The sequence below is a fragment of the Dendrobates tinctorius genome, unplaced genomic scaffold (genome assembly GCF_039654945.1).
Source record: "Dendrobates tinctorius isolate UK_male_01 unplaced genomic scaffold, ASM3965494v1 ptg000019l, whole genome shotgun sequence".
Taxonomy (NCBI): domain Eukaryota; kingdom Metazoa; phylum Chordata; class Amphibia; order Anura; family Dendrobatidae; genus Dendrobates; species Dendrobates tinctorius.
In genome coordinates this window covers 53,787,972-53,815,432 of record NW_027361687.1, presented here as the reverse complement: position 1 = coordinate 53,815,432, position 27,461 = coordinate 53,787,972, and the positions used below count along the sequence as shown (strand labels likewise).

Below are 27,461 nucleotides of genomic sequence, written 5' to 3'. Positions count from 1 at the left end.
CTGCCAAGAGAGACAATTTGAGCCGCCAAAAGCCTCTTCCCATGCAGAGGGTCTCTAACATTCAGAGAAAACAAAATTAAACAGTGGTTGGAGAACTCCACCTCAACAACAGACATTGCTGAAGAGACAGCTGGACCTACAGTTACCTATATGACAGGTGAACCACTCATGGCCTGGGGTGTGCCGAATGTGGACATCCACCAGGCGAGCCTCACTAGCTATACTGTTAAGGGCGATGCTATCATAAGTCATCTTGTCTCTGGAAACTCCTCTATCTTGGGGCCTCGAGACAGTATTGAATTTTCCTCCAAAGACAACCTGCCAACTTGTAAAACGTAGGGCTTGATCCTCAAAAGAGACACTTCTGGTCCTACTTAGATTAGGGACCATAAATGTTAATGAGCCAGAGCTCTTGTCCCTTCATGAAGACATCTAAGATCAGGCACCTCCCTATTTCTAACTCAATGACCCGTCAGCATTCCACCAGTGCAGGAAAAAAGACCACCACTCTGCAATACGGCTCGGCCACAAGAGACCAATAGACGGGCCCGATTCTCCACTCTTGCAAAAAGAAAATGTCAGCTTCAACCCGGCTGAGAAAATCAAAGGCCGCAAATCTGGCTGTATTTGACTTTATGCTGGCGACATTAATGGACTCCAGCGTCATTGGAGTGGGTACCGCCATCATTGGTGATTGAGTTAGGTGGCTTTCTTCTTTCCACTCCCCTTATCCTCTGCCTCAGAGGAGGAATCCTTCCCCCTCTTTAACAACACAGAGATGTTCATTCCCACGTGGTTTTTCTTTTTATCGTCCTCGTCTTCGGACTCTGGGCCAGTCCCTCCCTCCAAGGACCTTACATTCCCAGAAGAAGGAGACTCTGCACCCCCTGTAAGCCCCGCCGAAGCGGGAACCCTCACCCTCAGCTTCCTCCTCAGAGGACGAAATTGTTCTCAAGGGCTTGGTACCGGTTAGAAGGACCAATCAGAGGGGAGTCAGTTTTTTCTTCCTTTGGTACCTTGGTCAGAGTTGGAGAAGATGTTTTATCTCCCTTCTTTTTGGTGCCGAGCTTATGCTTGTCCTCTAGCGTATGCCTATTATCCTCATCCATACTTTCATAATGGCAGGATTGGGAGGTAGTGGCACTTTCCTCCCTTTGGATCCTCTTGACCTCCTCATCCAACTCATCATACTTTAGGGCCTCAGCAACAAGACTGGCATCCAGGACAAGGGGCCACCTCAGTAGCCTGGGGCTTGCCCAGGTCCCTCTCCTGTCTGCACCTGTCTAGACACCTCAGCTGGGCAGGCATCTTTTTATTGCCTTTCCTCCTTGGCCACTCAGCTCCGTCACCCCTTATAGTCCATTCCCCAGCAGAATCAGCCTCACGTCTTTCTCCCACTGGGGTCACGACTGCATTAGTGAAGGAGCGAGGACAACGGCTGAATGGGTGACCTAAGTCACCAAACAGGTGGCACGTAATCTCCACAGAAGATGCAGCAAGGTGGCCGACATCCCCACACAATGCACATTTATGCACAGTGCAGTTTGCAGTGAAGTGTGTGGGGTCGCCACACCTGTGACAGAGCTTCGGTTGCCCATGGTAGAAGACCTGGATACGATCCCTACCCAGGAAGGCAGATGATGGAATGTGGGCTACCGTACCACATGAACGCTTAAGTTTTACCATAAACGTCCAGGCCCCTGACCAGATACCAAACTCGACACGGTTTTTCTTTGGCATCTCCACCACCACTCCATAATGGCGAAGCCACATCATGATATCATAACAAAAAAGCATCTCGTTACAAGTCATCATGGTCACTTTCTTGACTTGGTTTTGGCGAGACACAGCGTGAATGGCAAAGTCTCACCAGCCGGACTCATTTTTTGACAACTCATGATTCGACCAGAAGAGCTCAAGCCCCTATAGCCGAACAAAGCTGACATCAAACTCAGGTGTGGAATAGGGATGTATCAAGCATAGATGTCAATTGCCTTGAAGCACATTCTCAGCAGGAGCTCCACAACCGTAGACCTTGGAGGATATGCGTCACTGCCCCTCCACCGAAGACAGACCACATTCCTACGCACACTAACCGGCCCGGCTGTTGGGAGGGACCACACGGTATTTACCCCATTTTGCTCTCGGTAGGCCCCATAACCATGCCTCTCTATCCAGAAGGATAGATCAACCTCTCAAACCTCTACCATTAGTGATGTCTCCCCCATCTTTAGAGCCTCCAGGAGATGCCACTACAACATACCGTCTCCAGATCCCGGAGACAAGGAGGATGCCCTATTTCCCCTGGAGGTGACAGTGGCATAACTCCTGATGGATTCTACCACCACCGGGGGGGCAATCGGACCAGTGACCACATCTACACCAACAGTATCACTATTACCCACCTCAATAACTCCCTCACCCTCCACCAAACCCTCCACACCATAGACAAAGAATTTTCCTCATCAATACTTCCCACCACATTCACTCCTACTGTACCAGTGACAACAGGGGGTGACATTTTTAACTATGCATCATCAGGCACAAGTTGCTGTCTCCTTCACAGAACTGGAGGCAACCTCACCCCTGGACTTACGTGTGCCCTCCGCATCATCATTTGATATTTTCCATTGCTTCACTATTGATACCAGGCGCCGCTGATCTTTCGCCGCTGTGATGCACCATTAATTCTTTATATCAGGATCTTGCTGACCAGCATCGCCAACACAGAATAGGACTTTGGGAGGATCGGAACTCCCAGCCCCGGCAACCCCCTCATACTGCCACAGTATGCCACAGCTAAGTGATCAGTGGCAACAGTATTCAGGGGCGCCGAGGCTACCGGAGCCGCCCCCGACACTGGGCCGCTCAAACTGCAGAGCGCACCACAGTATCGTGGCCTGACTGTATGCCCGCTGCCGAGCCACCCTCACTGTCCAGCCTCTCGGCTGAGGCACCTCCTGCTACGACACTGCTACTACAAGCAGAGACGGAGCTCTGCGCCTCACTACCGTGCTCTGTACTCACCTCACTGTATCCACAGCAGAACCCAGGCTGGGCTGGGCAAAGAAGCTTATACAGCGAGCTGACACTGCAGCTGACTCAGGGGGTACAGGGAGGGGGGCGTATACATAGCTTACCTTTTCCTGCAGCTTTGGCTTGGTGGTCTTTGCCTTTTTTATGGCCCCCAAGTTCCTCCTCTGGTAAATCGTCACCAAGATGGAAATTCTGGAGGCACACTGGGGACTGCAAGAGCTTGATCTCCGCCATTAGCACCCCTTCCTGGCCACTGTTATCACTGTCCTCCCCAGCGCAAGCAGAACTGTGAACAGATATCAATGTCGCCTGCCTGCAGGGAGCTTGCTGCACGTGGCCTGTGGGTGATTTTGCAGGCTGCCAGATGGGGCTTTCTGCTGGTCATCATCCTCCTCATCATCATCATCCACCTGGCTCTCAGGCTGCAGTCCCATCTGACTTTGCTCTCTGTTATCAGCCATTTCTCTGAATCTGTCCTCATTCAGTAGTTTTTCTTTAAATGGTCCACGTTTTTCTCTAATGAATGCTTTCCTCACCTCCAGCTCATTAATTTCAAGCTTCAACCTCTTTACCTCTGCCTGGAGCTAATTCTTCCTCAGTTTGGGGGCACCTGCAGCTTTGGCCCTTGTGCAGCGCAGCTCCTCCCGGAGCCTCCTCAGGGTCTTACTTGCCTCTTCATACTCACGGAGGTGGCTCTTGACCCAGGAGGCATAGGTGGACACAGACTCCTGGAATCTCTGCAGCCCCCAACCCTCCTCATTGCTGTCGACCTCACCTCCGTGAGCACTCTGCTTTCCTCTGGAAGGACCGCTATAATGCACGCTTGCAGGCTTCTCCTCCATGTTGGAAGCGTTGCGGCTTCTCTGGGTCTCTGCAGATCAGGGGAGTAGGAGCCACATTGCTGTGACTCCGGATGGAGCATCTCACCCCCGAGTCCTCTGATGTGCAGGCCGGTGGCTGGTTCTCCTCTCCACCGGCCTGGTCCGGGAAACAGAAGCCTAGGACTTGGCTCCATTGCTCATCCCAGGAAACCCACTCCTTCCTTGGATAGGAGAGTGCAGGACCCCGAGTGGAGAGGTGGTGGTTCTCTGGAGCTCAGGAGCACACTGTAACGGGGCCCGGGTGTCAGCTGTGACGAGGGGCTTTAACTCTTCAGCACCCCGCCACTACAACTTTGGAGTGTGTCTTGGTGTTGGTGCGACATGTGTGCAATTCTTCACCCACCTGCAGGACTGGAGCCTGATCAGGATACAGTGTCCCATGGGGATCTGAGCACAAATATCCGCAGAATCCTTGTTGTTCTTTTTCTTTAAGGTTTTATTTGTAACAGGTCCTAGCAGCACAGTTACAGTCCTTCCATTCCAGTAAAACCTAAACATGACATCTTCTGTACAGTCCCTGGTCTGGCCCCGCCACTTCTTGTCCTGCACGTTTTCTGAGCCTAAGGCCTTCAGAATCCTCCTGTTAGCAGTCACTGGATGCTCCCCGTCTACATTGCCCATCTTTGGCAAAAGAACCAGACTGCCAATTGCAGCCTCAACTGGACCTTAGGTCCCTGACAGTTCCAGACGGTGTCCCCAGACTCCAACCCAAGATCTTCTTCCTGGCCTCTCACAGAGAATGCTCCCCAGAAGCCAAACTTCAAACTTTCTTCAGACCACTGTACTATGTCTTGCCTGTTCTCACACTCCACTGCCACTGTAACTCCAGCCTGCACTGCTGTTCGCTGCTCACACACATTCTGATTAACTTTTCTAGAACAATTCTGTCTCGTCTCGGTAACTCCTCCCACCCACAATCCTATTGGTCCAGCTACCTAACTGTTTCTATTCTGGCTAATACCAGCTAACTATTGCTATCCTATCTAGCATCTAATCTCCCTAACTCTACAGTACCCCCTAGTGCCCTAACTACATATCTATGCTGTCCCTACCTTACTTTAGCATTACAATAACACATTATATATATACAGCAATTAAAGGGGAAGGCACAACGCACATACAGCACCCCCTTTATAACACAGCAGGATCAGTAACGACCGCACCCACAATTACCACAGCGAGCAACAGCTGAGCAGAGGTGTACTCACTATTCTGCTGGTGCAGTCACTGTGTACATACAGTACATTACATTACTTATCCTGTACTGATCCTGAGTTACATCCTGTATTACACCCCAGAGCTGCACTCACTATTCTGCTGGTGCAGTCACTGTGTACATACATTACATTACTGATCCTGAGTTACATCCTGTATTATACTCCAGAGCTGCACTCACTATTCTGCTGGTGCAGTCACTGTGTACATACATTACATTACTGATCCTGAGTTACATCCTGTATTATACCCCAGAGCTGCACTCACTATTCTGCTGGTGCAGTCACTGTGTACATACATTACATTACTGATCCTGAGTTACATCCTGTATTATACCCCAGAGCTGCACTCACTATTCTGCTGGTGCAGTCACTGTGTACATACAGTACATTACATTACTTATCCTGTACTGATCCTGAGTTACATCCTGTATTATACTCCAGAGATGCACTCACTATTCTGCTGGTGAAGTCACTGTGTACATACATTACATTACTGATCCTGAGTTACATCCTGTATTATACTCCAGAGCTGCACTCACTATTCTGCTGGTGCAGTCACTGTGTACATACAGTACATTACTGATCCTAAGTTATATCCTGTATTATACCCCAGAGCTTCACTCACTATTCTGCTGGTGCAGTCACTGTGTACATGCATTACATTACTGATCCTGTACTGATCCTGAGTTACATCCTGTATTATACCCCAGAGCTGCACTCACTATTCTGCTGGTGCAGTCACTGTGTACATACATTACATTACTGATCCTGAGTTACATCCTGTATTATACCCCGTAGCTGCACTCACTATTCTGCTGGTGCAGTCACTGTGTACATACATTACATTACTGATCCTGTGTTACATAATGTATTATACCCCAGAGCTGCACTCACTATTCTGCTGGTGCAGTCACTGTGTACATACATTACTGATCCTGTACTTATCCTGAGTTACATCCTGTATTATACTCCAGAGCTGCACTCACTATTCTGTTGGTGCAGTCACTGTGTACATACATTACATTACTGATCCTGTGTTACATAATGTATTATACCCCAGAGCTGCACTCACTATTCTGCTGGTGCAGTCACTGTGTACATACATTACTGATCCTGTACTTATCCTGAGTTACATCCTGTATTATACTCCAGAGCTGCACTCACTATTCTGTTGGTGCAGTCACTGTGTACATACATTACTTATCCTGTACTGCTCTTGAATTACATCCTGTATTATACCCCAGAGCTGCACTCACTATTCTGCTAGTGCAGTCACTGTGTACATACATTACATTACTGCTCCTGTTCTGATCCTTAGTTAAATCCTGTATTATACTCCATAGCTGCACTCACTATTCTGCTGGTGGTCACTGTGTACATACATTACATTACTGATCCTTAGTTACATCCTGTATTACACCCCAGAGCTGCACTCACTATTCTGCTGGTGCCGTCACTGTGTACATACATTACATTACTGATCCTGCACTGATCCTGAGTTACATCCTGTATTATACCCCAGAGCTGCACTCACTATTCTGCTGGTGCAGTCTCTGTGTACATACATTACATTACTGATCCTGTACTGATCCTGAGTTATATCCTGTATTATACTCCAGAGCTGCACTCACTATTCTGCTGGTGCAGTCATTGTGTACATACATTACTGATCCTGTACTGATCCTGAGTTACATCCTGCATTATACTCCAGAGCTGCACTCACTATTCTGCTGGTGCAGTCATTGTGTACATACATTACATTACTGATCCTGTACTTATCCTGAGTTACATCCTGTATTATACCCCAGAGCTGCACTCACTATTCTAATGGTGCAGTCACTGTGTACATACATTACTTTACTGATCCTGAGTTACATCCTGCATTATACTCCAGAGCTGCACTCACTATTCTGCTGGTGCAGTCACTGTGTACATACATTACATCACTGATCCTGAGTTACATCCTGTATTATACCCCAGAGCTGCACTCACTATTCTGCTGGTGCAGTCACTATGTACATACATTACATTACTGATCCTGTACTGATCCTGAGTTACATCCTGTATTATACCCCAGAGCTGCACTCACTATTCTGCTGGTGCAGTCACTATGTACATACATTACATTACTGATCCTGTACTGATCCTGAGTTACATCCTGTATTATACCCCAGAGCTGCACTCACTATTCTGCTGGTGCAGTCATTGTGTACATACATTACATTACTGATCCTGTACTGATCCTGAGTTACATCCTGTATTATACCCCAGAGCTGCATTCACTATTCTGCTGGTGCAGTCACTGTGTACATACATTACTGATCCTGTACTTATCCTGAGTTACATCCTGCATTATACTCCAGAGCTGCACTCACTATTCTGCTGGTGCAGTCATTGTGTATATACATTACATTACTGATCCTGAGTTACATCCTGTATTATACTCCAGAGCTGCACTCACTATTCTAATGGTGCAGTCACTGTGTACATACATTACATTACTGATCCTGAGTTACATCCTGTATTATACCCCAGAGCTGCACTCACTATTTTGCTGGTGCAGTCACTGTGTACATACATTACATTACTGATCCTGTACTGATCCTGAGTTACATCCTGTATTATACTCCAGAGCTGCACTCACTATTCTGCTGGTGCAGTCACTGTGTACATACATTACATTACTGATCCTGAGTTACATCCTGTATTATACCCCAGAGCTGCACTCACTATTCTGTTGGTGCAGTCACTGTGTACATACATTACATTACTGATCCTGTACTTATCCTGAGTTACATCCTGTATTATACCCCAGAGCTGCACTCACTATTCTGTTGGTGCAGTCACTGTGTACATACATTACATTACTGATCCTGTACTTATCCTGAGTTACATCCTGTATTATACTCTAGAGCTGCACTCACTATTCTGCTGGTGCAGTCACTGTGTACATACATTACTGATCCTGTACTGATCCTGTGTTACATACTGTATTATACTCCAGAGCTGCACTCACTATTGTGCTGGTGCAGTCACTGTGTACATACATTACATTACTGATCCTGTGTTAAATAATGTATTATACCCCAGAGCTGCACTCACTATTCTGCTGGTGCAGTCACTGTGTACATACATTACTGATCCTGTACTTATCCTGAGTTACACTCCAGAGCTGCACTCACTATTCTGTTGGTGCAGTCACTGTGTGCATACATTACTTATCCTGTACTGCTCTTGAATTACATCCTGTATTATACCCCAGAGCTGCACTCACTATTCTGCTAGTGCAGTCACTGTGTACATACATTACATTACTGCTCCTGTTCTGATCCTGAGTTACATCCTGTATTATACCCCAGAGCTGCACTCACTATTCTGCTGGTGCAGTCACTGTGTACATACATTACATTACTGATCCTGAGTTACATCCTGTATTATACCCCGTAGCTGCACTCACTATTCTGCTGGTGCAGTCACTGTGTACATACATTACTGATCCTGTACTGATCCTGTGTTACATACTGTATTATACTCCAGAGCTGCACTCACTATTGTGCTGGTGCAGTCACTGTGTACATACATTACATTACTGATCCTAAGTTATATCCTGTATTATACTCCAGAGCTGCACTCACTATTCTGTTGGTGGAGTCACTGTGTACATACATTACATTACTGATCATGTACTGATCCTGAATTACATCCTGTTTTATACACCAGAGCTGCACTCACTATTCTGCTGGTGCAGTCACTGTGTGCATACAGTACATTACTGATCCTGTACTGCTCCTGAGTGACCTCCTGTATTATACTCCAGAGCTGCACTCACTATTCTGCTGGTGCAGTCACTGTGTGCATACATTACATTACTGATCCTGTACTTATCCTGAGTTACATCCTGTATTATACTCCAGAGCTGCACTCACTATTCTGCTGGTGCAGTCACTGTGTACATACATTACATTACTGCTCCTGTACTGCTCCTGAGTGACCTCCTGTATTATACCCCAGAGCTGCACTCACTATTCTGCTGGTGCAGTCACTGTGTACATACATTACATTACTGATCCTGTGTTACATAATGTATTATACCCCAGAGCTGCACTCACTATTCTGCTGGTGCAGTCACTGTGTACATACATTACTGATCCTGTACTTATCCTGAGTTACATCCTGTATTATACTCCAGAGCTGCACTCACTATTCTGTTGGTGCAGTCACTGTGTACATACATTACATTACTGATCCTGTGTTACATAATGTATTATACCCCAGAGCTGCACTCACTATTCTGCTGGTGCAGTCACTGTGTACATACATTACTGATCCTGTACTTATCCTGAGTTACATCCTGTATTATACTCCAGAGCTGCACTCACTATTCTGTTGGTGCAGTCACTGTGTACATACATTACTTATCCTGTACTGCTCTTGAATTACATCCTGTATTATACCCCAGAGCTGCACTCACTATTCTGCTAGTGCAGTCACTGTGTACATACATTACATTACTGCTCCTGTTCTGATCCTTAGTTACATCCTGTATTATACTCCATAGCTGCACTCACTATTCTGCTGGTGGTCACTGTGTACATACATTACATTACTGATCCTTAGTTACATCCTGTATTACACCCCAGAGCTGCACTCACTATTCTGCTGGTGCCGTCACTGTGTACATACATTACATTACTGATCCTGCACTGATCCTGAGTTACATCCTGTATTATACCCCAGAGCTGCACTCACTATTCTGCTGGTGCAGTCTCTGTGTACATACATTACATTACTGATCCTGTACTGATCCTGAGTTATATCCTGTATTATACTCCAGAGCTGCACTCACTATTCTGCTGGTGCAGTCATTGTGTACATACATTACTGATCCTGTACTGATCCTGAGTTACATCCTGCATTATACTCCAGAGCTGCACTCACTATTCTGCTGGTGCAGTCATTGTGTACATACATTACATTACTGATCCTGTACTTATCCTGAGTTACATCCTGTATTATACCCCAGAGCTGCACTCACTATTCTAATGGTGCAGTCACTGTGTACATACATTACTTTACTGATCCTGAGTTACATCCTGCATTATACTCCAGAGCTGCACTCACTATTCTGCTGGTGCAGTCACTGTGTACATACATTACATCACTGATCCTGAGTTACATCCTGTATTATACCCCAGAGGTGCACTCACTATTCTGCTGGTGCAGTCACTATGTACATACATTACATTACTGATCCTGTACTGATCCTGAGTTACATCCTGTATTATACCCCAGAGCTGCACTCACTATTCTGCTGGTGCAGTCACTATGTACATACATTACATTACTGATCCTGTACTGATCCTGAGTTACATCCTGTATTATACCCCAGAGCTGCACTCACTATTCTGCTGGTGCAGTCATTGTGTACATACATTACATTACTGATCCTGTACTGATCCTGAGTTACATCCTGTATTATACCCCAGAGCTGCATTCACTATTCTGCTGGTGCAGTCACTGTGTACATACATTACTGATCCTGTACTTATCCTGAGTTACATCCTGCATTATACTCCAGAGCTGCACTCACTATTCTGCTGGTGCAGTCATTGTGTATATACATTACATTACTGATCCTGAGTTACATCCTGTATTATACTCCAGAGCTGCACTCACTATTCTAATGGTGCAGTCACTGTGTACATACATTACATTACTGATCCTGAGTTACATCCTGTATTATACCCCAGAGCTGCACTCACTATTTTGCTGGTGCAGTCACTGTGTACATACATTACATTACTGATCCTGTACTGATCCTGAGTTACATCCTGTATTATACTCCAGAGCTGCACTCACTATTCTGCTGGTGCAGTCACTGTGTACATACATTACATTACTGATCCTGAGTTACATCCTGTATTATACCCCAGAGCTGCACTCACTATTCTGTTGGTGCAGTCACTGTGTACATACATTACATTACTGATCCTGTACTTATCCTGAGTTACATCCTGTATTATACCCCAGAGCTGCACTCACTATTCTGTTGGTGCAGTCACTGTGTACATACATTACATTACTGATCCTGTACTTATCCTGAGTTACATCCTGTATTATACTCTAGAGCTGCACTCACTATTCTGCTGGTGCAGTCACTGTGTACATACATTACTGATCCTGTACTGATCCTGTGTTACATACTGTATTATACTCCAGAGCTGCACTCACTATTGTGCTGGTGCAGTCACTGTGTACATACATTACATTACTGATCCTGTGTTAAATAATGTATTATACCCCAGAGCTGCACTCACTATTCTGCTGGTGCAGTCACTGTGTACATACATTACTGATCCTGTACTTATCCTGAGTTACACTCCAGAGCTGCACTCACTATTCTGTTGGTGCAGTCACTGTGTGCATACATTACTTATCCTGTACTGCTCTTGAATTACATCCTGTATTATACCCCAGAGCTGCACTCACTATTCTGCTAGTGCAGTCACTGTGTACATACATTACATTACTGCTCCTGTTCTGATCCTGAGTTACATCCTGTATTATACCCCAGAGCTGCACTCACTATTCTGCTGGTGCAGTCACTGTGTACATACATTACATTACTGATCCTGAGTTACATCCTGTATTATACCCCGTAGCTGCACTCACTATTCTGCTGGTGCAGTCACTGTGTACATACATTACTGATCCTGTACTGATCCTGTGTTACATACTGTATTATACTCCAGAGCTGCACTCACTATTGTGCTGGTGCAGTCACTGTGTACATACATTACATTACTGATCCTAAGTTATATCCTGTATTATACTCCAGAGCTGCACTCACTATTCTGTTGGTGGAGTCACTGTGTACATACATTACATTACTGATCATGTACTGATCCTGAATTACATCCTGTTTTATACACCAGAGCTGCACTCACTATTCTGCTGGTGCAGTCACTGTGTGCATACAGTACATTACTGATCCTGTACTGCTCCTGAGTAACCTCCTGTATTATACTCCAGAGCTGCACTCACTATTCTGCTGGTGCAGTCACTGTGTGCATACATTACATTACTGATCTTGTACTTATCCTGAGTTACATCCTGTATTATACCCCAGAGCTGCACTCACTATTCTGCTGGTGCAGTCACTGTGTGCATACATTACATTACTGATCCTGTACTTATCCTGAGTTACATCCTGTATTATACTCCAGAGCTGCACTCACTATTCTGCTGGTGCAGTCACTGTGTACATACATTACATTACTGCTCCTGTACTGCTCCTGAGTGACCTCCTGTATTATACCCCAGAGCTGCACTCACTATTCTGCTGGTGCAGTCACTGTGTACATACATTACATTACTGATCCTGTGTTACATAATGTATTATACCCCAGAGCTGCACTCACTATTCTGCTGGTGCAGTCACTGTGTACATACATTACTGATCCTGTACTTATCCTGAGTTACATCCTGTATTATACTCCAGAGCTGCACTCACTATTCTGTTGGTGCAGTCACTGTGTACATACATTACATTACTGATCCTGTGTTACATAATGTATTATACCCCAGAGCTGCACTCACTATTCTGCTGGTGCAGTCACTGTGTACATACATTACTGATCCTGTACTTATCCTGAGTTACATCCTGTATTATACTCCAGAGCTGCACTCACTATTCTGTTGGTGCAGTCACTGTGTACATACATTACTTATCCTGTACTGCTCTTGAATTACATCCTGTATTATACCCCAGAGCTGCACTCACTATTCTGCTAGTGCAGTCACTGTGTACATACATTACATTACTGCTCCTGTTCTGATCCTTAGTTACATCCTGTATTATACTCCATAGCTGCACTCACTATTCTGCTGGTGGTCACTGTGTACATACATTACATTACTGATCCTTAGTTACATCCTGTATTACACCCCAGAGCTGCACTCACTATTCTGCTGGTGCCGTCACTGTGTACATACATTACATTACTGATCCTGCACTGATCCTGAGTTACATCCTGTATTATACCCCAGAGCTGCACTCACTATTCTGCTGGTGCAGTCTCTGTGTACATACATTACATTACTGATCCTGTACTGATCCTGAGTTATATCCTGTATTATACTCCAGAGCTGCACTCACTATTCTGCTGGTGCAGTCATTGTGTACATACATTACTGATCCTGTACTGATCCTGAGTTACATCCTGCATTATACTCCAGAGCTGCACTCACTATTCTGCTGGTGCAGTCATTGTGTACATACATTACATTACTGATCCTGTACTTATCCTGAGTTACATCCTGTATTATACCCCAGAGCTGCACTCACTATTCTAATGGTGCAGTCACTGTGTACATACATTACTTTACTGATCCTGAGTTACATCCTGCATTATACTCCAGAGCTGCACTCACTATTCTGCTGGTGCAGTCACTGTGTACATACATTACATCACTGATCCTGAGTTACATCCTGTATTATACCCCAGAGCTGCACTCACTATTCTGCTGGTGCAGTCACTATGTACATACATTACATTACTGATCCTGTACTGATCCTGAGTTACATCCTGTATTATACCCCAGAGCTGCACTCACTATTCTGCTGGTGCAGTCACTATGTACATACATTACATTACTGATCCTGTACTGATCGTGAGTTACATCCTGTATTATACTCCAGAGCTGCACTCACTATTCTGCTGGTGCAGTCACTGTGTACATACATTACATTACTGATCCTGAGTTACATCCTGTATTATACCCCAGAGCTGCACTCACTATTCTGTTGGTGCAGTCACTGTGTACATACATTACATTACTGATCCTGTACTTATCCTGAGTTACATCCTGTATTATACCCCAGAGCTGCACTCACTATTCTGTTGGTGCAGTCACTGTGTACATACATTACATTACTGATCCTGTACTTATCCTGAGTTACATCCTGTATTATACTCTAGAGCTGCACTCACTATTCTGCTGGTGCAGTCACTGTGTACATACATTACTGATCCTGTACTGATCCTGTGTTACATACTGTATTATACTCCAGAGCTGCACTCACTATTGTGCTGGTGCAGTCACTGTGTACATACATTACATTACTGATCCTGTGTTAAATAATGTATTATACCCCAGAGCTGCACTCACTATTCTGCTGGTGCAGTCACTGTGTACATACATTACTGATCCTGTACTTATCCTGAGTTACACTCCAGAGCTGCACTCACTATTCTGTTGGTGCAGTCACTGTGTGCATACATTACTTATCCTGTACTGCTCTTGAATTACATCCTGTATTATACCCCAGAGCTGCACTCACTATTCTGCTAGTGCAGTCACTGTGTACATACATTACATTACTGCTCCTGTTCTGATCCTGAGTTACATCCTGTATTATACCCCAGAGCTGCACTCACTATTCTGCTGGTGCAGTCACTGTGTACATACATTACATTACTGATCCTGAGTTACATCCTGTATTATACCCCGTAGCTGCACTCACTATTCTGCTGGTGCAGTCACTGTGTACATACATTACTGATCCTGTACTGATCCTGTGTTACATACTGTATTATACTCCAGAGCTGCACTCACTATTGTGCTGGTGCAGTCACTGTGTACATACATTACATTACTGATCCTAAGTTATATCCTGTATTATACTCCAGAGCTGCACTCACTATTCTGTTGGTGGAGTCACTGTGTACATACATTACATTACTGATCATGTACTGATCCTGAATTACATCCTGTTTTATACACCAGAGCTGCACTCACTATTCTGCTGGTGCAGTCACTGTGTGCATACAGTACATTACTGATCCTGTACTGCTCCTGAGTGACCTCCTGTATTATACTCCAGAGCTGCACTCACTATTCTGCTGGTGCAGTCACTGTGTGCATACATTACATTACTGATCTTGTACTTATCCTGAGTTACATCCTGTATTATACCCCAGAGCTGCACTCACTATTCTGCTGGTGCAGTCACTGTGTGCATACATTACATTACTGATCCTGTACTTATCCTGAGTTACATCCTGTATTATACTCCAGAGCTGCACTCACTATTCTGCTGGTGCAGTCACTGTGTACATACATTACATTACTGCTCCTGTACTGCTCCTGAGTGACCTCCTGTATTATACCCCAGAGCTGCACTCACTATTCTGCTGGTGCAGTCACTGTGTACATACATTACATTACTGATCCTGTGTTACATAATGTATTATACCCCAGAGCTGCACTCACTATTCTGCTGGTGCAGTCACTGTGTACATACATTACTGATCCTGTACTTATCCTGAGTTACATCCTGTATTATACTCCAGAGCTGCACTCACTATTCTGTTGGTGCAGTCACTGTGTACATACATTACATTACTGATCCTGTGTTACATAATGTATTATACCCCAGAGCTGCACTCACTATTCTGCTGGTGCAGTCACTGTGTACATACATTACTGATCCTGTACTTATCCTGAGTTACATCCTGTATTATACTCCAGAGCTGCACTCACTATTCTGTTGGTGCAGTCACTGTGTACATACATTACTTATCCTGTACTGCTCTTGAATTACATCCTGTATTATACCCCAGAGCTGCACTCACTATTCTGCTAGTGCAGTCACTGTGTACATACATTACATTACTGCTCCTGTTCTGATCCTTAGTTACATCCTGTATTATACTCCATAGCTGCACTCACTATTCTGCTGGTGGTCACTGTGTACATACATTACATTACTGATCCTTAGTTACATCCTGTATTACACCCCAGAGCTGCACTCACTATTCTGCTGGTGCCGTCACTGTGTACATACATTACATTACTGATCCTGCACTGATCCTGAGTTACATCCTGTATTATACCCCAGAGCTGCACTCACTATTCTGCTGGTGCAGTCTCTGTGTACATACATTACATTACTGATCCTGTACTGATCCTGAGTTATATCCTGTATTATACTCCAGAGCTGCACTCACTATTCTGCTGGTGCAGTCATTGTGTACATACATTACTGATCCTGTACTGATCCTGAGTTACATCCTGCATTATACTCCAGAGCTGCACTCACTATTCTGCTGGTGCAGTCATTGTGTACATACATTACATTACTGATCCTGTACTTATCCTGAGTTACATCCTGTATTATACCCCAGAGCTGCACTCACTATTCTAATGGTGCAGTCACTGTGTACATACATTACTTTACTGATCCTGAGTTACATCCTGCATTATACTCCAGAGCTGCACTCACTATTCTGCTGGTGCAGTCACTGTGTACATACATTACATCACTGATCCTGAGTTACATCCTGTATTATACCCCAGAGCTGCACTCACTATTCTGCTGGTGCAGTCACTATGTACATACATTACATTACTGATCCTGTACTGATCCTGAGTTACATCCTGTATTATACCCCAGAGCTGCACTCACTATTCTGCTGGTGCAGTCACTATGTACATACATTACATTACTGATCCTGAGTTACATCCTGTATTATACCCCAGAGCTGCACTCACTATTCTGCTGGTGCAGTCATTGTGTACATACATTACATTACTGATCCTGTACTGATCCTGAGTTACATCCTGTATTATACCCCAGAGCTGCATTCACTATTCTGCTGGTGCAGTCACTGTGTACATACATTACTGATCCTGTACTTATCCTGAGTTACATCCTGCATTATACTCCAGAGCTGCACTCACTATTCTGCTGGTGCAGTCATTGTGTATATACATTACATTACTGATCATGAGTTACATCCTGTATTATACTCCAGAGCTGCACTCACTATTCTAATGGTGCAGTCACTGTGTACATACATTACATTACTGATCCTGAGTTACATCCTGTATTATACCCCAGAGCTGCACTCACTATTTTGCTGGTGCAGTCACTGTGTACATACATTACATTACTGATCCTGTACTGATCCTGAGTTACATCCTGTATTATACTCCAGAGCTGCACTCACTATTCTGCTGGTGCAGTCACTGTGTACATACATTACATTACTGATCCTGAGTTACATCCTGTATTATACCCCAGAGCTGCACTCACTATTCTGTTGGTGCAGTCACTGTGTACATACATTACATTACTGATCCTGTACTTATCCTGAGTTACATCCTGTATTATACCCCAGAGCTGCACCCACTATTCTGTTGGTGCAGTCACTGTGTACATACATTACATTACTGATCCTGTACTTATCCTGAGTTACATCCTGTATTATACTCTAGAGCTGCACTCACTATTCTGCTGGTGCAGTCACTGTGTACATACATTACTGATCCTGTACTGATCCTGTGTTACATACTGTATTATACTCCAGAGCTGCACTCACTATTGTGCTGGTGCAGTCACTGTGTACATACATTACATTACTGATCCTGTGTTACATAATGTATTATACCCCAGAGCTGCACTCACTATTCTGCTGGTGCAGTCACTGTGTACATACATTACTGATCCTGTACTTATCCTGAGTTACACTCCAGAGCTGCACTCACTATTCTGTTGGTGCAGTCACTGTGTACATACATTACTTATCCTGTACTGCTCTTGAATTACATCCTGTATTATACCCCAGAGCTGCACTCACTATTCTGCTAGTGCAGTCACTGTGTACATACATTACATTACTGCTCCTGTTCTGATCCTTAGTTACATCCTGTATTATACTCCATAGCTGCACTCACTATTCTGCTGGTGGTCACTGTGTACATACATTACATTACTGATCCTTAGTTACATCCTGTATTACACCCCAGAGCTGCACTCACTATTCTGCTGGTGCCGTCACTGTGTACATACATTACATTACTGATCCTGCACTGATCCTGAGTTACATCCTGTATTATACCCCAGAGCTGCACTCACTATTCTGCTGGTGCAGTCTCTGTGTACATACATTACATTACTGATCCTGTACTGATCCTGAGTTATATCCTGTATTATACTCCAGAGCTGCACTCACTATTCTGCTGGTGCAGTCATTGTGTACATACATTACTGATCCTGTACTGATCCTGAGTTACATCCTGCATTATACTCCAGAGCTGCACTCACTATTCTGCTGGTGCAGTCATTGTGTACATACATTACATTACTGATCCTGTACTTATCCTGAGTTACATCCTGTATTATACCCCAGAGCTGCACTCACTATTCTAATGGTGCAGTCACTGTGTACATACATTACTTTACTGATCCTGAGTTACATCCTGCATTATACTCCAGAGCTGCACTCACTATTCTGCTGGTGCAGTCATTGTGTACATACATTACATTACTGATCCTGTACTGATCCTGAGTTACATCCTGTATTATACTCCAGAGCTGCACTCACTATTCTGCTGGTGCAGTCACTGTGTGCATACATTACATTACTCATCTTGTACTTATCCTGAGTTACATCCTGTATTATACTCCAGAGCTGCACTCACTATTCTGCTGGTGCAGTCACTGTGTACATACATTACATTACTGATCCTGAGTTACATCCTGTATTATACCCCAGAGCTGCACTCACTATTCTGCTGGTGCAGTCACTGTGTACATACATTACATTACTGATCCTGAGTTACATCCTGTATTATACCCCAGAGCTGCACTCACTATTTTGCTGGTGCAGTCACTGTGTACATACATTACATTACTGATCTTGTACTTATCCTGAGTTACATCCTGTATTATACTCCAGAGCTGCACTCACTATTCTGCTGGTGCAATCACTGTGTACATACATTACATTACTGATCCTGAGTTACATCCTGTATTATACCCCAGAGTTGCACTCACTATTCTGCTGGTGCAGTCACTGTGTACATACATTACATTACATTACTGATCCTGTACTGATCCTGAGTTACATCCTGTATTATACCCCAGAGCTGCACTCACTATTCTGCTGGTGCAATCACTGTGTACATACATTACATTACTGATCCTGAGTTACATCCTGTATTATACACCAGAGCTGCACTCACTATTCTGCTGGTGCAGTCACTGTGTACATACATTACATTACTGATCCTGAGTTACATCCTGTATTATACCCCAGAGCTGCACTCACTATTCTGCTGGTGCAGTCACTGTGTACATACATTACTGATCCTGTACTTATCCTGAGTTACATCCTGTATTATACTCCAGAGCTGTACTGCTCACCTCCTATATAGACTCATACACCCCAAGGTAGAAATAGTACCTCTGTATAGTATTTCATCAAAACAAGAGAAATCCAGCTAAACGAACTTGTGAATAAACTTCTTTCTTTATTCACCAAAAAGTGCTCAGCAGAGGGTAAACCAACATCAGCATTTTTGGTGAATAAAGAAAGAATTTTGTTCACAAGTTTGTTGAGCTTGATTTCTTTTGTTTTGATTGTTTCATGCCTTGACACAGCATTCCTTGTGCTCTGAACACCAAAGGATGTCTACTACGGTGAGCTGGACTTTTTTCTACTTCATAGTCTTTCATCACCTCAGTTTTGATCATTACAGCCATTGTTTTTCATACCATATACACAATAGGTTTCTCCCTGCTCCGGCTTTCCGGAATCCATGGCACAGCTGATGGTATGTGCCCACTATCAGGAATAGCAGCATTTAGGACACAGAGCATTTGTGCTATGTTCAAAGTTGTTGAGTTGTACAGTACAAGGACAGTGGATGGGATTTATGGAAATCCAATGCCTACTGTGCTTCTATTTGACACGGTGTAAACTCACCCACAGTGCGGGATTACAAGCCGCAGCATGTCAATTTCTGTTGCAGAGACGCTATTCTCCGCAACAGAAGTTTCCACCACAGAATGTATTGGATGCGGTAAATCCATATTGTTCAATGAACACATGTGGAATTACCTGCGCGGTTTGGATGCAGCGAAAATACGCTGCATCCAAAGCGCTGCTACTTCCTGATCGTGGGAACGTAGCCTAAGGGTCCCGTTACACTAAACAACGCACCAGCGATCCCGACAACAATACCACCTGGTCAGGATCGATGGTGCGTCGCTACATGATCGCCGGTGAGCTGCCACACAGGCAGACTCATCAACGATCAGGACCAGCGAGGACGCTGGTAACCAGGATAAATAGCGGGTAACTAAGCCACGCGCGCGCTTAGTTACCCACTGTTTACCTTGGATACCAGCTCCCAGCGTCTGCTTACAGCGCTGGGAACTCGCTGATCGTTGGCTCCCGCTGCCACACGCAGCGATGCGTGCTGGCCAGCAGGAGACCAACGATCAATAAATGGCCCAGGACATTCCTGCACGATCAGCGATACCCGGCGGGGGGGGGGCGGTCACTGATGCGTGCCACACACAGTGAGATCGCTGGCGAGGTCGCTGAAGCGTCACAAAATCGGTGACGCATTAGCGATCTCGCTTAGTGTGAAGTACCCCTAAGAGTTCACACTGCCTGCAGCAGAATTATTCCCACATCCTCCGCTGCTGACTCAGAAGGCCCCAGATGCTTATTAGAGTCCCTGCAAACCCTCCCCTGACAGCAAAGTGGACAGCAATGGCAGTGTACAAAACCTCCGTCACGGATTGAGTTAATAGTGCGCCGTCCCCTCTTCAGCCCTACAGCATTCGTCTTGTGATTTCCCCTTCTGATTACATATTTATGTGGAAATCCTCTAGTGGATTTTAAGTTTGGAAACAAATATTTGAGATTAAATATTTGCATGTTTTATTTATCTGACATTTTAATTTTAAGCAGGTATGTGAATAAAACATGGCAGCAGATTTACTGCAGCTTTACGAAAAGAGCAGTATGGTTGCTATGTTATAGTAGCGTGGGCGCTGGTCCAAAAGGCTTCATTATGGTTGCTGACTAACTCCTATTTACCATCATCAGATCATTGAGTTTCCCATGTGGCCTGTGGTGGAATGTGGCAGCAAGTGTTTAACCTCCCTACTGCGCCACCACAGGGGAGAGGAAGGATTACATAGCACTCAACTGAAATCAGTGCCGGTCTATGTAATGCACAGAGCTGCTGGGTTCTCCAAAGTGAGAGACACTCTTTATAGTTGGCAAATAGGAGAGGACCTGATAGAGAATTGCCAATACTTACAGGGGTTAGACAACTACTTCCACCTTAGCTAATTTTTGCTTTTTAGTACCCCCTCAGAGATTCTCCCTCCTCCAAAAGAGCTGTCACATTTTTATTCTTCCATTGACATAGCCGTACGAGCACTTGTTTTTTTGTGGGACGAGTTGAAGTTTCGACATGACACATTTTCCGTTATTTCGGATCGGTATCAGTAACATCCATGAATATTTGCTGGCAGGTTCAGCTGAAGGACTGAAAATATGTAGTCATCTTGGGGTGTGATACAAAGAGTACCAGTAATGTAACCTCTCTATGATTTCTCCGCAGGTCTCATTGTGTATCTTGGTATGATGGTGGGAGCGTTCTTGTGGGGAGGAATGGCGGACCGGATCGGTAGAAAACAGTGCCTGCTCATCTCCCTCTCTGTTAATAGCGTCTTCGCCTTCTTCTCTTCATTTGTTCAAGGCTATGGGACCTTCCTGTTCTGCAGACTTCTGTCCGGTGTGGGGTAAGAGGCTACCATCTATCTATCCAGCGTCGTCTCAGCCCACCAGTAAGATTGGTTGGTGGCCCACTCATCAGCTACATGCAAATAAAACACTTTCAAAATGATTGTTAATGGTTTTATGGCCACACAGATAATAAGCAGAGTAACCTGCATAACCACATGGCTTTTTACAGTCAATGTAACACCATGATGATATGTTATAAAAGCGCAGGTCAACTCAGCTTTTGCCAACATCATAACCACACTGGTTTTAACCCCTTTTCCCCCTAGAGTAGTTTGCATGTTATTGACCAGGCCAATTTTTACAATTCTGACCACTGTCCCTTTATGAGGTAATTATTCTGGAACGCTTCAATGGATCTCAGCAACAGCAGCACTGTCAGGACCTGAGTCCTCTTGCTCTTGGCCATCCTGTAGGCCACTCATCCTAACTGCTACCTCAGTCAGAGCTTCTTTTCCTTTAGTAAGCTGTTGATCATCCTGCCATATACGATGACTCGGGTCCACATAAACAGCTACCAAAAGAATTTTATTTTCTAATAGCAGTGTCTCTCTCCGTTTCATTGAAGCAGCAATGTCATGTCATCTGCGATTAAACCTCCTCTTTGGGACAGGAAAAACAACAAGTTTGTCCACTCCTTTATAAAAATACCAGGAGTTAAATCCTCAGATGGTAACTTTTTAGTCACAGTAAATGGGTGATAAAGCAATTCCTTCAGTTCAGCCACCTGTGTCCATTGACCTTCATGTAGTGTTACCTGAGGGTTCGCCATATCTATAAGGAAGCTTTTAGCTCAAGAAATCCCTCAATCATTACTTTAAATAAGTGCTGCCCCACCGAGTGGCTTGAACCACAATTGCCCCTTTCCCAGCACGTCTCTTCAAGATGTTATCAATTTTAGGGGTTCTGGCAGCAATTTCCTCACTTTGCTAATCAGAGTTCCAGCATGTCCCTCTCTGCAGACTATCTCTTATTGCCAGCTGCTGCGAGTGCACAAAACAGCGCATGTGATGAATAGGAAAGAGGTGTGAAGCAGCTTCAACAAGATCATCTAATTGTAAAGAATCTATTCTGTAGTAATATCTGTTTGTTCCTCCGTTATGGGAACAGGGCTGTGGCCTTTCATCTCCAACATACTGAATGTGAGATGTTCTTCTAGCCGCTGTTCACCTTCATTACTCTCATTCATCAGTGTAATTGTACTTATGTTTGAAGCATTATCAGTTACAATAGCAAGGACCTGTTCTTTTGTGAGTTCATAATCTTGCAGAACTTTTTCCACTAAGGTCTGGAGAAACTGGCTGCTGTGATAAGCTTTATTATCTTTTACTGCCAGCGTGTTAGTAACAGTTTTTTCGTTGTTGCAAACATATTGAACGTCGATAACAAAATAGTTCACTCTGTGAAGTGTGCAGGCATCCATTTTAAGAAACACAAAGCCTCTCTTGAGAGTCTTTTTAAGATCTTCCTTTTGGTTAAGGGCTTCTTCAATCACTAATTTTCTAATACTTTCTCTTTCCAGAGAAACACCAAGTTTGTGGGCCATTTCTCCATTAAGAGCTGTAAAAGCTGGTCGTGAAAATAATGATAATGGTACACTGTCCTTCACAACAAGCTCAATGAGGTGTCTTTTAATTAAACACATCTGCTGTCATTGTTACAGTAACTTTCTCACTTACAAAATATCTTGTAACTGATGCTTGAGATGCTCTTTCCTCCTCCTTTGCCTGGCGGGAAGTGCTGGGCTCTGGTTTCTTGGTGCTGCTGTGATCTTTTTCAATCACAGCTTTGTAAACTTCTGGGTGGCAGCGTTGTATATGTCTTTTTAGATTGGAAGCCATAGCAGGAACATTTTATTACTGCCTTAGGCTACTTTCACACATCAGGTTTTCGGCGTCAGGCGCGATCCGGCGTCGTGCCGGAATGCCGGATCCGGCAAATGTTTTGTAAAACCTGATGTGCCGGATCAGGTTTTCTGCCGGATACGTCTTGTTCTTGACAGACAAAACCGGATCCGTCTCATCCGGTTCATCCGTTTTTCTATCCGTTTTTCGACGGATTACGCCGGATCCGGTTTTTAAAATTGACCCTTGTGGCCCCTCAAGGCAGAGTACACTGGCAGGATGACAGAGTGTGAAAGATTTGTGCCCTAACCAAACTTGTGTACCTTCTGGACCAACAGTATATACCTTTGCCAACCAAAGTTGGCTATCTTGTCATGGTCTTACTATTTTTAGCTTTAGGCCACAGGTGTGTACCTGGTTGTGTTTTATGCAAAGTATTTCACCTTTTAACAAAAGTTGTGTACATTGTTAGGAAATCACCAACAATAAACACAACTTTTTCGGTGAAATACTTTGCTTCAAACATAACCAGGAACACAACTGTGGCAAAAAGCTAAAATTTACCCACAGTTATATACCTGGTTTTGAATACCTTTTTACCTTTGAAATACCCTGTATTTAACCTTTTTTTTAAACATAGTTCGCCGCAGAAAGAAAAGACAGACTACCATTGTGAAACGATAATTTAACTTTTATTTAAAATATTTTTTTTTTTTGTAAAATGTTTTTAAAGTGCAAAAAACTTTTTTAATAAAGGTTTTAAACCCAATGGGCATTTTTATTAAAAAACACACATTACAAATCTGTGTAGTGTGGGGTGGAAATACTGCTGGAGGGGCTGCGGGACACTTCGACACTGGGTGTGTGGAGAGAGGACTGGGATCGTGGTGGGGAAGGAACAGTTAGAGGTGAAGGTGTGGAAAAAGCTACAGAATGGGTGGACATGTTGGAGGCAGAAGAGGTGGTGGGCGGTGGAGTGGAGGGTTGGGCAGGGACTGTAGGAGCAGATGATGTTGATGGAAAGTTGTATGGGGAAGGAGTTTGGTACGGGGAAGGAGTTTGGTACGGGGAAGGAGTTTGGTACGGGGCAGGTTGCTGGAAGTGGGGAGATGTCTGGTACTGGGGAGGTTGCTGGTACTGGGAAGGTTGCTGGTACTGGTGAGGTTGCTGGTATGTAATAGGAGGGGGAGGATGGAAAGTGGCTGGAGGGGGTGCAGATGTAATAGGAGGGGGAGGATGGAAAGTGGCTGGAGGGGGTGCAGATGTAATAGGAGGGGGAGGATGGAAAGTGGCTGGAGGGGGTGCAGATGTAATAGGAGGGGGAGGATGGAAAGTGGCTGGAGGGGGTGCAGGTGGAGGAACTACAGTGGTGGGAGGTGGAGGTTGGGAGGTAACCTGCTGTAGAGCACCGTGGCACGAATGCATTACATGCATCTGCTGGGTAGGAGATAGTGTTGCCATGCGCTCCACAACAGACCTGAAAAAGGTGTGGTTTGGCGAAGATCTTGCTTCTGAATGCATGGTTTGCAGAAGTGTCTTCACCTCCAGAATGCTGGAGTTGATCTGCTGAAAGCCTGCGGAGATTTGCTCTGACAAGACTTTTAGACAGTTCTGGAAAGATGCATTCAGATGCAATAACTCTTGTGCATAACTCTTTTCCTGACCCCTCTGCCGCTGCCGCCCAGTACCCGCAGGTGTACTAGAGGTGGCAGGGGCAGAAGGGTGGGGTAAAGGGAAAGCGATCTCCTCACCAGCAGCTTCATGTAATGTAGGCGGCCACGATGCTCCTGTGCTGGTGGATGGGACAGATGGGTCGAATGTGTGGGAAGGCTGGGAAGGTGCAGATGTACCGGGGCGGTCGAAGTGTCCCTCGGTGCCGGTCTCCTCAGGGATCGCCTCAGAAGGGTCCAATCGTGCAGGCTCCCGAGTGCTGCTCACCGTGCTGTGGAATAAAGAGAAAAAAAAACAATTAAAATACTGACATGGTATGGCCCTGGCTGAAAAAAAAAAGTTACATCTAACATTTTTTTTCACATGTGGTGTGTAATATTTACCTTCTGGTGAGCATTGTTTCCCGGAGGAACGACAGGGCTTGTGCGTACTTGTACTTGCTCCTGCGTCCTCCAGATCCACTCGGGGCCCGCATCTCTTTATTGAACTCCTTCTTGAAACGATCCCTCACAGACCTCCACCGATTCACAATTCTGTTCCCTGAAACGAGAAAGGAGTGGTTAGTATACAACATCAGTGTTTCCCAAACTCCAGTCCTCATGGTCCCCAGGGGTCATGTTTTCAGGATTTCCATAGTAAATAGAAATCCTGAACACATGATCCGTGGGGACCACGAGGACTGGAGTTCGGGAAACACTGGTTTACATCAAGCAACCGGTACTGTATATACTTACGCTCTTTAATCTGGGCCTGAACATCGAGGTCCTCCCAGCGGCCCACAAGGAGCGAACAGATTTCCTCCCAGAGTCGTCGGGTAACGATAAGGTCAGCGTGGCGGCGGTCAGCCATATTCCAGAGCGGCTCCCTTTGTCTGACGAGATCGATGAGGTGGTCCACATCGAGTCCTCCATCCTCACCGTCAGAGTCGGGAGCACGCTGTGAAGGCTGTTAAAGAAAAAGACAAAAATAACATTAGCCTCCACAAAAGAAATGAAATAAAAAGTGCAAAAAAACAAAGCAAAAATATTTATACTTACACGCTGGTGACCGCCGCGTTGCTGTCGCCGACGACCCTGGGAGGCACTGCGAGGACCTCTTGGCCGAGCACCAGATTGGGAAGACTAGAGAAGAAAACAAAAAATGTTATGTCTTTGGATGTAGGCATTTGTTTGCTGTGTGTGGTCTGCAGAACGTTGTTTTCTATGTTTTGTGTGTAGTGTGATGTTGTGTTTCTGCGTTTGATGCAAAAAACTTACCAATTGTGAGCCCACTCCAGGTGTCTGTCCACCCCTTCCTTCTTCTTCTGGGAGCTCCTCTTCATCTTGTGATTCCTGTTTTGAAATAAAAGGCAATGAATAGACATATATTACAGAGATGATGGATTTTGGAAATAAAAACTTACCGTCAAACGCTGACGATGCGAGGGAGGGCTCCCAGAAGAAGATGTGCTGTCCTGTTGATGGCCAGACTCCATGGCTGTGGGTATTGCTGCTGCTGTTGCTGCTGCCAGTGATGCCATTTCTGCTGCTGCTGCTGCTGCATCTCTTTGGCGGCTGTTGAATAAAGAGAAACAAAGGGCCAATGAATATCTTGATATTCCATGGCCCTAGTTTGGAGGAATGGGGGATTTGATAATTACCGTCTCTCATCTGCTGCTGGACTCCCCTCCTCAGCATGTTCCATTTGCTGCTCCATTTGGGGTGGTGCTGATGGTGCTGCTGCTGCAGATGTCTGCTGCCTTCTCCTGCTCCTGGTTCTTGGCTTGGGTGGCATGTTGGGTGTGGCTGAGGGTCCCATTGTCTTGCTTTTATATATCTCCTGTGGGCAGAGCTACTGAGCATGCTCAGACCAAAAAACCGGATCCGGCGCATTGCGGCGCTCATAGGCTTTCATTGTGTGAAAAAGCCGGACGCGCCGGATCCGGCGTGTCCGGCTTTTTCGCCGGAGACAAAAAACGTTACAGTAGCCGTTTTTTCCAGACGCCGGATCGCGACACATTGCCGGATCCGGCGAAAACCGGATGAAACGCATGGCCATCCGGCGCGATCCGGCGCAAATGCAAGTCAATGGGGGGGAAACCGGATCCGGCATTGCATTTCGCCGGATCCGGTTTCTGTCAAAAGCGCCGGATCGCGCCTGACGGCAAAAACCTGATGTGTGAAAGAGGCCTTAGTGTATGCACTGATTTTGGCATCATAG

At 45.0% G+C, this 27,461-nt stretch overlaps 1 protein-coding gene across 3 annotated transcripts in view; it reads left to right on the top strand.

The window, feature by feature from the left end:
• Window positions 1-27,461, top strand: part of SV2A (synaptic vesicle glycoprotein 2A) — a 211,114-nt gene that overhangs the window by 128,415 nt on the left and 55,238 nt on the right. For all 3 annotated transcript variants that reach the window (XM_073567045.1, XM_073567046.1, XM_073567048.1), the window contains one exon: window positions 21,566-21,746. In XM_073567045.1, the coding sequence (XP_073423146.1) occupies window positions 21,566-21,746 (181 nt within the window). The remainder of the gene's footprint in view (window positions 1-21,565; window positions 21,747-27,461) is intronic.